The following is a 15,631-nucleotide window of genomic DNA, read 5'->3' on the forward strand; positions in this document are numbered from 1 at the left end:
CCTTGGCAACGCCTGCTGCAAGCTGCCGGTGGCCGGCACAAACCCTAGCCTGAGCATCAGCAAGGCTCCAGCGCCAGCGGAGACCTCATCCATCCAGCTCATCAGTCCTTCCAACACAAGCAGGCGCCTTTGCTAGGGGTCTCTGAGACACCGCTGCATCCATAACCTCCCCCTGCTTAAATATTTCTAATGAGCGTTAATTGAGATAGGGAGCATTGAGGATTGAGAGTGTTTTTCCTCATCCACAGAGCAGACGTGCTAAGGATGAGGCCAGCCCAAGACTGTCAAAAGACGCCTGACCTGAGGGATGGGTGCTTATGCTGGCCAGCAAAGACGTCCTTCACTCCTGTGTACTGGCGCTGCTAACAGAACACTACCTTGTGCATCTTGTTCCAGAAACAGCTCCCATCGAGTATCCTCGATCAACTTCAAAATCAAAAATGAAGTGCATCATCTTAAATGATGAACTTTGCACAATGAGGACAGCATCCTTCAGTGGAGTCTGAGGGGGATGGAGTGGGGGCTCAGGGTGGGGTTTAGGGGGGCTTGGGGGTTACTGTTTTAACTTCTTTCTGCAAGAAGGCCCTGTACCATAAACATTAATCAAACACTATATTCTGCCTTTTAGTCTTGAACAATTATGCGTACAGTTTTGTGATCTTTAGCCATATTTACTGATACTCAAAGGCAGATACTATCTTGTTAGATTGTTATAAATGGGACCCCAGGGAATCGGCACACAGGCGGAGGCAGATGTGAAAGCCGTCTCAGAGCTCGGGTGTGCTGCAGTTTTCTACTGCTGAAATTATGAATGTTTTGGAGAAAAAAAAAACAACTTCAGATTCCTCTGCCAGATCATTACAAAGAGCTGTCCCTAGACTAAAAAAAAAGTTCCATTTTGCTGAACTTAAGATTTTTTAAGGTTAACTGTTAAATTTCAAAGTGTGGTTTACATGTGCTGGCCACTTGTATGCACAAAAGTTTCAGAGACAGACACAGAAAAGGTTTCTGGTTATAAACCATTAAAGAAAGAAACCCACAAATTCTATCTCATTCTCTCTTAGTTAAATATATTGTTTCTGCTCCAGACCTGTTTCATAATACCATAAAATAGAGGCATGTTTCCGACACTAGATTTGAGAAGCTGTCACATTAAAGGTAAACTTTTAATCTGCTATAGACAAACAGCACACATTTTTATTTCCTGAGTAACGGCTCTGGAGAAATGTTTAAACAAGAATTTAAGAGCTTTGTGGTAGAGCCACATACAGGGGTCTCAGCTACTGGGTTTGAGCTTCTTTTCTTTGTTGTCATCCTTTTTTAATTCTTTAAATAACCTACGCAAAAGTAGATTTCTAGGAGCAGAATAGCCAAGATGCATGGTAAAGTGAACCTCTAGGCTTGCTTTTATTTCTAGTTAATAAAAAAGAAATGTTTAAACTGAAATGCAGGACTGAATTTCTAGCTATTCACCCCCTTCTTTTTATTTTCTTGGGACTCACAATCGAATACTTTTAAGAAGTTAATTGTGACACAATTAGTAACACATTAGTCCTCCGATATTTTTAATAGCAACCCAGGTTTTTCCCCAAGGCACTTAAAAATGGCAGGCTCGGCTACACTCTCCTTTTTTTAAAACTCCCATGCACTTTCTTCTTTAAAAACCTCCCACATGCATTTCACTTGGTCTGAAAATACCAGCACAGATCTTAATCCTGCCAACGCTTACAGACATGCTTAACTTTCTGCACATCAGTAATCCCGCTGACTGCGAGAGGACCGTTGGCGTACCTACAGCTCGGCGCAGGCTAAGGATGAAATCCTGCCTTCGCTAAAGCCGATGGCAAAACCCCCACTGACGTCAATAAGGTTATGCTTTGACATCCAGTTTGTTGCAGGATTGGGACCATCCTCATTTCAAGGTACTTTCCCAAACTCTTGTTGGTTTTTTTTTTCTCCTTTTTTCTTCCTGCTCGTTCTCCCCCTCACCTCCCACGCTCACTCTTGTGGGGCCCCATATTGAGACCACTTGAAAACTTCTGTCTTTCAAATCCCTCCGCAAGGGAAACCCCCTCGCTGAGACGGGAAACATCCTTTGCAGGTAAAGCTGAAAGAAACTATTTTGCCCCGCTGCATGTGTTTGAGTAAACTAATTAAAACCTGGGAACTTGGGTTCCAAACGATGCCAAGAAGCAATCATTAATATGAGCTGAAGTGAAATGGGAAGCTCCAGACATTTAAAATTAGCTGTAAGGAAAAGGAAAAAAAAAAAAGGGGGGGAGGGGGAAGCAGAGAGAAAGGATTTTTTATAATTTTACCATAAAGTCGACTCGGTGCAGCTTGGACTGCATGGGGTTAAAATGAATTTGGGGGGGACGCTGTACAGTGAGAGGTGAAAGCGCTGCTGCTGAAAAGCAGGGGAGGGGGAAGCAGCGGCAGCGGGCTGGGAAGCGCTGCGGTGCTGTGAAGAGCAGGCAGAAGTGAGCAAACCAGCTGAACCGCTTGCAGAATTAATCAGTAACAAAGAGGCTGGAGCTGTTGGCGGGCTTCAGCCCTTGAACCTGGACTCTGCTCTATAAATTTCAACTTGGAATGGCTCTCTACTTGTTGAAAGACAGGTTGGCTCTGGGCCAAGCCATAGGGGAAGAAAAAAAAAAAAGGCCAAAAAAAAAAAAATCCTTCTTGCTCAGGAAACTTCCCTTCAGTTTCTAACTCTTTTTATGAGCTAGTAATAGGGCACTCTAGAAAACGGGAAACGAAAAGCGGGTATTGAAAGGAAAAAATGAGCCGGGACTTGGTTTAATAAAGAAAATAAAACAAGTAGGTGCTAAATTCAAATCTGGATTTTGCCTGCATGCAAGTACATCAGCTATAACAGAAGACTTAAGAGCGCCTCGCCAATAATTCAAAGGAGACTTTTACAGTTACATTAGCTGGCTACAGGTTTGACTCTGAAAATAATAAATGTCTTAAAAGAAGAGCAGCGCTGTTTAATCCCTGACTGCAGTCTCATTCTCTCCTCCCCCACGACTCCACCTTGTTTAAATGACCATTACGAAAGCAGTGTGGTATAAAAAACATGTAGAACCATCATTTATTCAGCAGCATCTCTTTTCTTTCTTATCTTTCCCCTCTTCAAACAGCGGCGTACGGGAGAACCGACGCTCTCCTCAGCCTCTGCTCATTGCCAAGGCAGTTTCAGCCACAAATACCTTGCCGCCGCGGTGCTTTCCCAACGTGAGCAGACAAGGAGTGGGCTGGGGCAGAGTGAGGGGCTGGAGTGAGGAGGGGGGGGAGCTGTCAAAGTGGGAAGAAAGAAGGCAAACATCTATTCAGAGGCCAGACGCGCTGAGCAAGGTCAGCTGCAGAGACACAGCCCCTTGCAGCAGCTATGCAATTACGTCCAAAGTCTGCACAGCACCAAATGTCCCACAGCCTGCATGCAAGGGCTGGACCGGAGGACCTCGGACAGCTGGAAGAAGGTGTATAATGATTTTAATTGCTCTTCCGAGATGCTAAAGGGTAGATGAGATGCTCTTTAGCTAGAGCAGGGGGCTGATGCTCTGTACCACTTGCAAGAATATGTGCAGATAAAATACCCTAATGAGAGAGTGGAGAGAGAAATATGGTAAGTGCCAGCCGTGATTAAAAGGTGAAATAAAATATCGAAATAAAATGCTGCCTAATCAGAGCATGGAGGACAGGGATACACAATCTCTTCACCAAAAGTGGCTGTTAAGGTAAATTAATCACTCCCACCTCCCTTCCTCCCCAAACTCCCTCATTTTTAATGATGGGGCTTACTCCTGTAAGGCTGAACGTTGTCCAAGGCTGCTGGACATTTAAAGCTATATACGTAACACGCCTGCGACAGACACGCATCTTGTACTTCCACTTTGCAAGAAAACTGGGATCTGCTACTTGGTAGGTCTTTTCCATCTGCAGCTTTTATGACCCTGCCAAGGGACCGGCGAGCAGCATCCCCTTTTCTCGCTCAAGAAATATGCTACCAAATGCCAGAAGAAAGAGTGAGTTTAAGAGCTGTTGGGCTTAACAGTGGTTTGTGCTGATCGTGCTCAACTCTTTCTGCAAAGGCATACATGCAAAGAGGAAAAAACAACAACCGCTAAGTAACCACTTCACATCTGCCATTAAGATTATTAAACTCCTTACAAGCGGTATCTACCCCACCTTCCCCACTACACACAAACATACACACACCCCCAAGCTCTCCAACATGGCAACTAGGAGCCAAGACGGCTCTCCTCTCCCCGCTGCAGCAACCACATTCATTCCTGTTAAGGGGTTAACGATTCGTTTCCACTACTTCTCTCGAGAAAACCTACAATGAAAACATTGGCTCACAAAAGCGTTCTCACTGCCAGAATGCCACAGCGCGAGTGAAAAGTCCGTTTTGTTTTCATTACATCTCTGGGATTTCCGGCTTAACTCCTGAGCTTAGACACCAAATCCCTAGATACCCCACCCACCCACTTTTTCTTCTTTTTTTTTTTTTTTATAACATTTCTACTGCACAGCCCACCAATTACCATTTGGAGGGTGGGAGGGAACGGGGAGAAGGAACCATGCTGAAAAGGATGCTCTTGTCGGAGCAAGCACGTGTGTCTCCCAAGCCGAGAGATACCCAGTTTCTCTGGGCATCCAGGGTTGTCCGCTGAGAAACACGGTTTTATTTCTATACCTGGCCTCTCTCCTCTATTTCTCACCCTCCGGGCTCCCATCTTCCCACTCGGCACCGAAGCAAGCACTGAAACTCAGCCCCAAATCTATGCCCTTTGAAGTTATGTGACATGACATAGAAATCCAAGCTTTTCTTGTACAAAAAGTATGATTACTTCACAGGGGTTTTTTTCTCCAGTTATGATAGAAAAATGTTCCAATCTCCAAAAAACCCTAGAAAGGTTCAACCTTTATGTCAGAGCCGATTTGGTCACTGTGTGCATAGGCAGCACAGTTCAAACACGGGCTGAGAAAGGAAAACAATCTATGGAAAAGACATGAAGGGAGGCAGCCCCATGCTACAGCAGCACTTCTGTCCTGCTGAGGCAAAGGAACCATTTCTCTGCCTTTATGTATTTATTCACTGTCGGAGAGGAACAACAACTTTTTCTATCTATATGGGAGCTTTTCTGTTTTATAGTACTTCCACACAACCGGCTTTCCTTCAGCTACATCCCAGTGCAAAATTCCCCTGCGAACGCACTCAACTCCTTTCTTGCAGTCAATACTCCACCGAGCACAAGCCTATTGCTATTAGTCACGTCCACACAAATGCCAAAGCAGTCTACAGGATGGTTGGGCACTACTTTTACTTTGCTCCTAAGTTGCTTGCAAAGTTGTCAAGAAAAATGAGTCATGACTGGCTGACCAGTGCCTTTTCATCATTTACCATTAGTGTTGTCTAAAAAATCTACCAGTCTTTCCATGCTAATAATAATCAGAGATATAAACACGGTTTCTGGTCTCCCACACATGGCCCAAGTAATTTCACAAGAGGGCCCAAATAAAGGCAAAAAACCACTTTGTTGGGTGACATTTTGACTGGGCTCTACCTCTGAGTAAGTCCAGAGTCCTTCCACTGAACCGAAAGAGGTTAACGGCAGTGCCAAGCCGGTGCAAACAAGCAAGTTTTGCTCTTAAAGAGTGACTCCTAATACACATCCACCCCAGAGCGAGAAGACTCTGGCCACGTGTACTGAATGACCTTCTTAAATCGCCTCTCATCAGCCTGCAAAATGGCACTTCTGTCGAAAAGGGTTTACCTAGCATTGTCACACATAAAACCAAAGATCACTAAAACTAAGAGAGATTAGAGAGAGAGAGAAAATAACAGCAGTGAGCTCCTGTTTCGCAGTTCAGCACCCTGTGCGTTCGGGGGCAGGTCCCCGCTTGCGCCGCCCAATCGATCTGGCATGGCACCGCCGGTTTCAGGGGAGTTACCCCAGGTGAAACTGGGGCGAGTGGGGCGAGCCCGACCCCCCACCGCTCCTCCAGCACTGGCACCTGCCGTCCCGGCCTCGCGGGAGTCCAGCTAACCGCACACAGGGCGCAGAAAATAACTTTGAAAAACAGGATGGCGAGAGGAACAAAACAAAAAGCTAAAACCGGCAGGGAGAATCGAGGGCATAATATTCCTCCGTGGTTTTTTTAGTCTGCTTTTAAAACTCGGTGTGATTAATTTTACACTTGAGTCTCGGGGATGCCAGGAAAGCCTCAGTGCCTGGCGGGGCTGGACCCAGGGCAGGACACGCACGGCTGGGGGCAAGCTGAGATGGCGGCAGGGAGAGGGCGGCCGGTGGCCCCCGGGCCAGGGCTGAGCAGAGGGTGCTGGAGCCGTGCTACATGGGTGTGGTGGAGTTCAAGCAAGGGGAAGAAAGGGTTTCGTAATCGGCAGGTTTCTCACCTTTAACTCTTGCTGGGATTAGCAGGGTGCTTACCCGTGCCTTGGCGGAACACGCTGCGCAGCACCAAGCAGCGCGGCCCTGCCATCCCTCACTGCCAACTGAGGGGGCACGCTGAGGATGGGGGGCTGCCAAGCCACCACAGGATGCCCTCTGCACCAGCCCCCTAAGGATCCCCTAAAAGAGGGGATCACATCACCTCAAGAGCGTCCACCAGGCCTCACCGTTAAGCCATCAACGTTTCGGCAGCCCCTCCTCATGCTTGAAACCACAGCAAGCCCGGGGAGGGCAGCTGCTGTCGTGGGCCCCTCCCATGGGCTGGGGGTGCCCTGTCCCCCGGAGGAGAGCCAGGCTCCCCCGACGTGCCCTCCTCCCTGCCCCGGGCACAAGCAGGGCTCTGGGTGAGATCACCCGGCTCGTTTTTCTCCCCGCGACCCAAGTCAGGACCTCAACCGAGGTCCCCGGGGGCAGGAGGCTTGCTTGTTAACCCTGCTCTCAGCACCGCTGCGGCTGACACCTTCCTTGTGTGTCCCCCTCCCACTGCTTGGCCGCACCAATTAGCAAAACACGTTGCTAAATACCTGGTGAAGCTGCAGAGGAGGAGGAGGAGGAGGCCAGGTAACTCCTCTGCACTCAGGAAAAGCCTGGCAGACGTGAGGGAAGAAACAAGCCTGGAAAAGCCTCACGAAAAGGATTTCAGCTGCAACACGAGTTTCTCAGGCTCTGTTACCACACACTTCTGGAAGCCTCTTCTTTCCTGCGTAGCGTTTTTCCTGGCCTGGCCTTGACAACTCACTCCTGCAAGACCCACCGCCCCGGGGAGGTGCTGGCGGCAGGACCCGGTGCCACGGCGGCCTCGGGAAGGGGACGGCCCCCCCTGCTCCGTGCCGGCTCATCACTGCTCAGGGCACCTCTTCCCAACCGGCCCGACATCACTGCTGCAGGCCTCGGGCTGTTCCAGCTCACGTTTTCCTCGCCTCACATGTGAAGGCATCACGATGGCTGTCTGAGTCCTACAGTTAATATGGGTGCGCGGGTCCATAATGGTACATTGTAAGTGAATGTCTCAGGGTAGACAGCAATAATAATTAGCTGTCATGATTTGAAAAAAGGATAATCCATGCCATTGAGTTAACAATCACTCACACAACACACATGGATTTAACTAATCTTAATTTGGAGAAAAATAACAATTCTAAATATATCAAATAGCCTATTTCATGGCAACCTGCGGCGGTGTTTATCTCTGGCTTCCAGCACATGCGAGTTATTTAGTTTCCCTCGCTGGCAGTTTTACCATTCAAAAGCCTGAAATGAACATTCATGGAGCAGGGGTTGCAGTTAAATCCTGCCTCTGACAGGGAGCCTTTTTTCATGATGCACATCTAGTTCAAGTACATAATGTGTGGAGCCCAGCACTGGTGGCTGGGATGGGATGAACGAGGAATTCCAATCAACCCCCTCCCCTTTCCTAGCACTGTCTTTGCAGAAATTAACTACGCTGTCTTAATGAACCTCTGCTGCTGGTGTGGTTCTCTGTCCACAAGGGTATGCTGCCCGGAGCCTGCAGGCCAGCCAGTGAAGCTGGAGGTCTAGTCCAAGGGGTGCCTGCCCCACTGAGGCTCTCTCTTCTGCCGGGGTTCTCTGAAAGCATCCAGTATTAAAAACAAGCTGATGGGTACTTTTTCTTTAATCCGGATCATTTCAGAGAGCCGTGCTGAAGAACAGCTTGGTGGCCTGTGAGCCCAGCAGGGACGTGAGGAGGACAGGAGATACCATCAGTCAAAAAACAGCGGGACCCACCTCCCCAGGGCCTTCTTCAGCCAGGACAGGTCACCCAGTTATGCCCAAGATCTGATAAATATAACAGATAAAAAGAGGTATAAAATACAACAGTGGTCTAATTTTTTCCAAAATACCTGCCAGCGGCGAACTGAAAGAAGCGGTGACTGATAACTCCTAGCCAACTCATTGGCCTGGCCGTGTTTTGCTGTGCGACTATCTGGTACATCTGTTCGATACTATCACACCCTCTGTATGAGAGGCAGAACTGATTTTCAAACAGGTCAGCCAATTTGAAAAAAAAAAAAGTTTCACAGGACGAACTGCTCCTAAGCAAGTCACGTCCTCCCAGTGCCAGCTAACACGCTACCACACACCTTACGGACAGTGGTAACTAAGTGAAAGCGCTTTGAAAAGTGTGGATTTACCAGTCAGGGAAAGATGATAGACTTCATTATCAGAAGGTTTTTAAGAGCTGATTGCAGAGATAAAGTTGCCTTTGTCTCTACTGATATCTAGAAATGTCAGGTGGAGATCTGCACTGCGTGCCTGCAAATTCTTGCAGACTCCTGAGCTCTACCTGCCTCTCTCGAAGCGGCACAAGGTCTTTTACATGGTCAAGAGGCATTCAGTGACCAGAGCAAGCAGAGTTACCAAGAAAGAAAGAAAGAAAGAAAGGCAAAAAGAGAGAAGGAAAGACCTCGGGACTCCAGAGCATCCTGCGCCAGGGTGAGTGCTCGGCGCAGTGCTGCATCCCAACATCCTCACGCCCAGAGGGAAGAGAGGTGCAATGGCAGAGCCAATCTCAGCGCTTGACCTACCCTCACTACATACAGCCATGGGTAGCTGTAAGGTTTGGCAGCTTAGTCACACTGCAGAAGGCCGCACAAATCATTTCGACCAAATAAGAAGGTCTACAAAAATAACACAAGATCAAGAAGAGGAGCTGAAACCTATTTGAGGGCAGCAGCGGTGGCAGCACATTTCAGGGAGCCGGAGTGGCGAGTGGGTGATTTCTGGTTTCCCTCTTCAAATATAAAGACTCAATTATCTTTGAACAGCTTGCTTTACACATGAATTGACACATTTATTTTACAAGAAATAACTGAAAGTTATCTATGTTTCCTTTACTGTTAATCTACACAAAGAAATAATAAACAGAGCTTGTCTACAAAAATGCAACTACTGCAGTCCTCAGAATTCAATTAAGCTAAAATAATTAATGCTTCCACCATATTAAATTACTTTATACATTTGAGCCACTGAAGTTTTTTTATTCTTTAATCTTTTTCGCCTTTTTATTTAATGAAAAAAAAGTTAGTTTCAAAGTGGGGGGGGCTGGCTTGGAGGGGAAAAAAGAGCATGATTTGCTGTTAAAATGTAATGGTCTCCTTTAGCTGACACAGCATGTAGAGTGTTTTGTGCCTTTGATTAAAATAACATTTTAAATGCTTTGAACAAACATATCTCCCCATACTTCTAAGGGATTATTTTACATATTTTTTGGTGGAATAAAGAAATTCATTCTTCCTGTCGCAGTACAGAAAGGCTAAGAATATCTTTCGTCACATATAAAGTAAAAATACTGTAGGCTGTTGCATTATTACCAAAAAAATAAAAAAATAAAGGGAGGGGGTGGCGGGGTGGGAGAAAGCTGCCTTAGAGATTAAGTTTCCCTTTTATGAAATCGTATTTAGTCTCTTTTTTTAACAAATCTAACAACAATGCTCTACAGCCGCTCACTGGGAAATACCTTTAATGTTAAATGCAGATTCTGATTTTCTTGGCTAATGCAGAAAGCCTTTCTATTGAAATATAAATAAGGGGTTTGGTATATCCCACTAAAGCCTTTCCAGTGAATGACTTCTGTGGGTTTTTCATGGCTACCCTCCATGGCTGTAATGTGAGGCTTTTATCCTACTATTGAAAACTATCTGCTGCTATTAAAAAAAATACGGAAGGACGCTGCACCTTTTTATCTCGGAGCTGGGCTCCTAATTGAGAAAGCATTATTACTGCACTATTTAGTGGATGTCCCTATCTCCGTGCACTGCTGAGAAAATGCCAATCAAGTGATAAACCCTTTTATTTTTCTCAATTCAAAATCTTTCCTACATATTTTCATTTGATACTCAGTTTAGTCTGAAAGAGATTAGGTGCTCCAGATTGGCTTTTAATTTTTTTTTTACGCCTTTTCCACATGTGAACATCGCCTTCACCCCCTCCCTGAGCAGATTTTCTGCATGGCAAAAGCATTAGTTATATTGATGCTGACCCCCAGAAGCTGGGATGGGACAGCACCTTCTGCACTGGGCATCGCCATTGACGTATTTCACTATGGACTGAACTTGGGCACAGATTAATAAGAGATGAGATCTGGATTGCAACTACAGCGTAGGTCTCCTGGACAAACCTTACTAAGCACCCTCTGCAAGAGGCTGAGCGCCATCAGCTCACACAGCGATCAACAGCTATTGAGAGTGCTCAGCACCATTCCGGAGGCCTTCAGCAGGCTGGAGGAGAAGGTCCTGAATACTTCTGTGCTCACCAAATGGGAAGGAAATCTAGCCCTCAAAGCTGCTACACCATGAGGTAGTCATCTCTGCCAGGAGATGCGTTCACAACTGCAAAAGGATGGGGAAAGCTGAAAGAGGATGAGGAAAGGACGGGGTCAGGTCTTACAGTAGGGTTGCTTACAATGCTACAGCACAGGCTGCCACCGCTAATGCCCCTAAAGCTATCAGCTGCCCCATGCCAAGATGGTGACTGCACCCGAAAAAGATTCCTAGAAGACAAGAAGATACTCAATGGGTGTCATATGCCTGCTCCCAAGAGGCAGATCATCTGGAGATCTGAAGACTGCAGCAGTTCAAAGCCCACATCCTCATTTATATGATGGCCAAGCCTGTCAGAGATGCTAGGAACTGACTCGGAGACCTGCAGTGCTAAAACTGGGAATCTCTTAAGCTTCAGTTGTAAAGATAGGAGCCTCTCACAAGTCTTCTGGGGATCCCCTCATGGGAACATCTCTATTACAGGCAGGATCCTGGACCATCAGATCTAATGCCACAGGATAATTCCTAGAGAAATGGGGATAGCGGCAGCAAAGACAAATTGCCACTGGTCTTCTGTATGGGATACAGTCAATTGGAACAAAAAAGGCCCGTTTGAGGGGAGATCCTGCTGTGTAACATAAAACCCCCACTCACTAGCAGGGAGCAGAGCCTTCCTTTCACCACTACAGAGGAACACACCACTGCAGAGGGAAGAAACGCCCTGCACGACGGAAGCAGCCCCACGCTGGGCGCTCTGCAGGAACCGCTGCGCAGCAGCTTGCCCAGGTGGATACCATCTCCTGCCTGCCCACCTCTGAACCAGGGAGGTCCGCTGAGTAAATGGTAACTGCACCACATACGAGAGTTTTAGAAAAAGAGATGCCTGCAATTTGCTCACCCAGGCCAGCCTGTGCTCGTCTCCTCATTCAAAACCCCCACTTGGGGTGTGCATGTGAATGGCGGTGTCGCCCACCCAACTCCAGCCATCTGCAGAGACCTCGGACAGGCGGCACAGGCAGCAATGCAGACGAGGAAGCTGACATCTAGCCCAGCGGAAGGAACAAGCAAGGACTTAATGAAGCCCTGCTTTAGCCCTCGCAACCGTATCTTCTTCCCACTGCAGTCAGTGGGAAGAGGATTTTTCCACTGACTTCAGTGGGGTCTGGATTTGGTCCTTCCCAGTGGGTCTGCATGTGACAAAGGGTATCTGAACTGGACTGGACTGAGCATCTCACCAAAGTCCCCTATCCCTCCGCCACTGCTACCTGCTTAAGGATGCTCCTGAAATGGTTTCTGACCCCAACTTTCTGCTTTTTCCTACATGTACAGGCTGCCCTGTGGCTCTCCCAGGGGACTGAGAAGCCGCTCTCTCCGGGAGCTGGCCCTCTGCAGATAGCTACACTGAGTTAAACATGGAGTGGACAGCCCTGCTGAGCTCTGCATAGCCGTGAGGATCCTCCAGACCAATGGCTCCTATAAAGACCTGTTACTGAAGCCTGTGTTTCATGGCACTTTCTAGAGGGCTCTCGTTAAAAGATTACCTAGGCAGTTGATTGAGTGTAAAACATGCTGTACCTGCAATGTTCTCCTGCTTGGGGCAAATTCCTTTTGTAGGCGTGAGAAGACGGTCTTCTTCATCGGGTGTGACTTGGATCCCGATTTCCACTGGCTCTGACACTTTCCTGAGCTCGGCGCGTGAGGAGGGGGGAGGGCTGCTCTTATCCATGCTCTTTTCATAGCAGGCACCACCAGTGCCATTGCACTGTTTTCTCTTGTGCTCTATAAAAACCAAGATGTCTCCCAGCGGGAAGTTCATCTGACACTGTCCACAGGTTAACAAGTCGGGGTCTGTCCCGCCTGCGGCGATGCTGATGCCGCCCGGCTCTGCTATTGCCAGGCTCTCATCCTCGTCGGCGAGTGCCGGTTCCACATGGTCAGCCTCTGCTTTACATGGACAAGGAGAAAGAGGGAGGAAAGGGACGAGGGGAGAAGAGAAAGAGATTGCTTTGAATGTTCACAGACTCTGAAGGATGCATCATGAGAGGCCCAGCCTCCCCCCACCCCCCCAGAGAAGCCAACCCTGATTAGATCTTTTATTTTTCAGCTTTTCCGCTCTCCCAGAATGATTTCAATATATTTTGCAACCAAGCCTGCCTGAAACAAAATGGAAAGGCTGACCTGGCATAGCTTTCCTGACAGCTCCTTCGCACTGCTGCCAGCGCTGCAAGGATATCAGCAAAGAGCCATTTTGCAAACGTTCGAGCCCCGAGTTACTTTCTGAAATAGTTCCTCTCTTTTTATCCCACCTTCTCATTCACACCACATCTCCCAGCCATCTGGCCAAGGCCCCATCCAGCAAATCTTATGCACCCGAACCTGTCCTCCTATTTCAGAGAGAGGGGGAAAAATGCTTGCATGCTCCAAACAAGCAGGATCAGGCTCCATGTGGCATGCAAAATTAGTACCACCTTGTCCCATTACAAAGATACCGGCAAGGTTAAATGACCACCCATTAGCACGAATTCAACAAACTGTTTGCAAGAGTAAGGTAAGCAGGACACGGTCTCATGAGAAGTTAAGGGGTTTTAAAACTGTGTACAGTGGGAAAGGGAATGAGGCACTTATTTAACATGCTGGAATATTGGCTGAGCCTGAAATCTTCCACTCATTTTCCTGATGTCCAATACCTCTGCAGTTGCTATATAGGTTAATAAAAGTTTTTTGTTTAAATCTTGCCCACGGACCTGATGGATTTCATACCATTAGCCCCAAAGACTGGGAAAGCATTTCTGAGTGACCTGCATCAGTGTCTAAGAAATGAGTAACTTCTCATTTCACAATTAATAAAACACAGTGTGTTTTTAATGGGTATTTTAATGGTAATTTTGTATTCTTACATTATAAAATAATTATGGATCACAATCCATTTCTGGGGCAAAACGTGTTTTTTGGTTTGTTATCTCTTGTTCTGCCGTGTAACTGCCAAATCATACAAACCTTGGTCTCTACTCGGTCAAAATTTCCACTGACTTTTGCCTAAGGCTGTTTTGCCTCTGCAAGGACTATAGGATTTGGGCTGAACAAAACAGAGGAACTAACAGTATGTAAATCAGCAAGTGAGACCTCTAATCGAATCAGGATTACAGAAATAGGAGGAAAAATCTTCTCTATTAGCCCGAGCGGTTTGCTTATGGATATCCTGGAGAAAGCAAGTCACACAAATATCTCAAAGTGAGACTGAGATAAACAGATGTTATAATCCAAATCTGGATTCTCCTCCTGGCTGAAAACAAAAGCAGTTTTGTCCCACTCTTCACCAAATTGCAGAAAAAACCCACATAGGAAAGGGACAAGAGGTAGAAGGTGAAATGTATTAGCTGGCAACAAAAATGGTTGAGCCTTGAAAAAGGCAGTTTAGAAAAAGAATCTCCCCCAGTTTTTCCTTCCAGAATAATAACTGATCGGTGTATCTACCAGCTGTATTACAAGTTGCATCAGAGCTCACTAACAGCAAAGCAGAGAGCAGCAGCAGCACGAGCGGCAGCAGGAAAAGGACTGGGACCCCAGAGAAGTGCCTGAGCACGGACCATCCTGCTGGAGCAAGACGATGGGCATGGGAAGGCTTTGGTTTCCTAACTCACACCAAGCTTACCAAATACACAGCGCAATACTCGTTCTGAAAACCATTAATTACCTTTTTCCCCTTAATCTACGTTTAAAAGGAGTTTGAAGACAATACTACGTAATTAATTCACCAATTTATATCATGAAAAGATACCTCCTTGCCTTAGTGAAAATGTAACCATAACCCTGTGCTGAACAGGGACTGCTGGGAAGGAGCGGATGCCTGCAAACACTGTGTCACGATGCAAAAGGTAATTATTTAGTGCTGTGGTTCCCTTTAATGATCTAACATTGAGCAATATTGTTTATATTGAAGAGAGCTTGCACCTTTAATTACCAATTACATATACATCATTTTAGAGCCAAAAGAAAAGGACTGTGAAAAGGGTCCTTTAGAAATGTGCGCGCTATTTCTAGGAAGAATTCCTATTAAGGGGGAGCAGAGTGTCAAAATATTAAAAAAAAAAAAAAAAAACACAGAGAGGCACACACAGGCACGCAGATACACACGCGGGAGATGGGACAAAGAGCTGGAAAAGACAACACGAAAACAGGAACCGAACCAAGGGTCGTAAGGAAAAAAGGTGGCAGAGGGGGAAAATGCTCGTTACTAGTTTCACCTAACATTCCTGAAAAGCCTTCAGATTAAAGTCTGTCTCTCAAATTACAAAGGCTGAATTCTGGCATTTATATACATATAACAAATAGAAAGAAAAGCACAGATCTCAACTTTATTATCTTTTTGATGTAGGGATATTTTTTTTTCCTGCGATTTAAATTGTGCTCTTCAGAAAAGGTAGCAAAACTGCTGCATTTGATAAGGGTCCTGACCAGGCGTCTGTGGAAACGTAAAGGAGGTTTAAACAGCTAAACTGTTGCGAATTCTTTCTTTTCAGTTCTACACTTCATTTGAATATTAGTTAAATCCACATATGCCTATTCACTTACACTCGCTCACTCTCTCTTTCCAAGGACTCTGCAATGGCACTTTTTTAAAATAACATCTGGTATTCCTTCATATTTTGGCAGTCGTCACATTACCGAAATTCAGCTTTTCGTTTTCTTGGTACGCGGAGCTCTCATGATCAGTAGTAATTGGGTTTCAAACTATCAAAAGATTTTTTTACTTGACTCTATTTCTGATTTGAGCTTAATAATCACCAAGCATGAGACCAGCCGTACACCCAACAATGCAGAAGCTATATTACATCCCCTTATTCACAATGTGGAAATCATATATAAAAGAAT

General features: G+C 46.3%; 1 protein-coding gene across 5 annotated transcripts in view; it reads right to left on the reverse strand.

Moving 5' to 3' along the window:
* BCL11B (BCL11 transcription factor B) overlaps window positions 1-15,631 on the reverse strand; it is a 96,226-nt gene that overhangs the window by 69,093 nt on the left and 11,502 nt on the right. For 3 of the 5 annotated variants that reach the window (XM_087747667.1, XM_087747664.1, XM_087747666.1), the window contains exon 2: window positions 12,335-12,703. In XM_087747667.1, the coding sequence (XP_087603793.1) occupies window positions 12,335-12,703 (369 nt within the window). The remainder of the gene's footprint in view (window positions 1-12,334; window positions 12,704-15,631) is intronic. The other 2 variants (XM_087747668.1, XM_087747665.1) reach the window with 1 other exon arrangement.

The sequence above is a fragment of the Nipponia nippon genome, unplaced genomic scaffold (assembly GCF_047370975.1).
Source record: "Nipponia nippon isolate SJK-2023a ecotype South Korea unplaced genomic scaffold, ASM4737097v1 scaffold_11, whole genome shotgun sequence".
NCBI lineage: Eukaryota > Metazoa > Chordata > Aves > Pelecaniformes > Threskiornithidae > Nipponia > Nipponia nippon.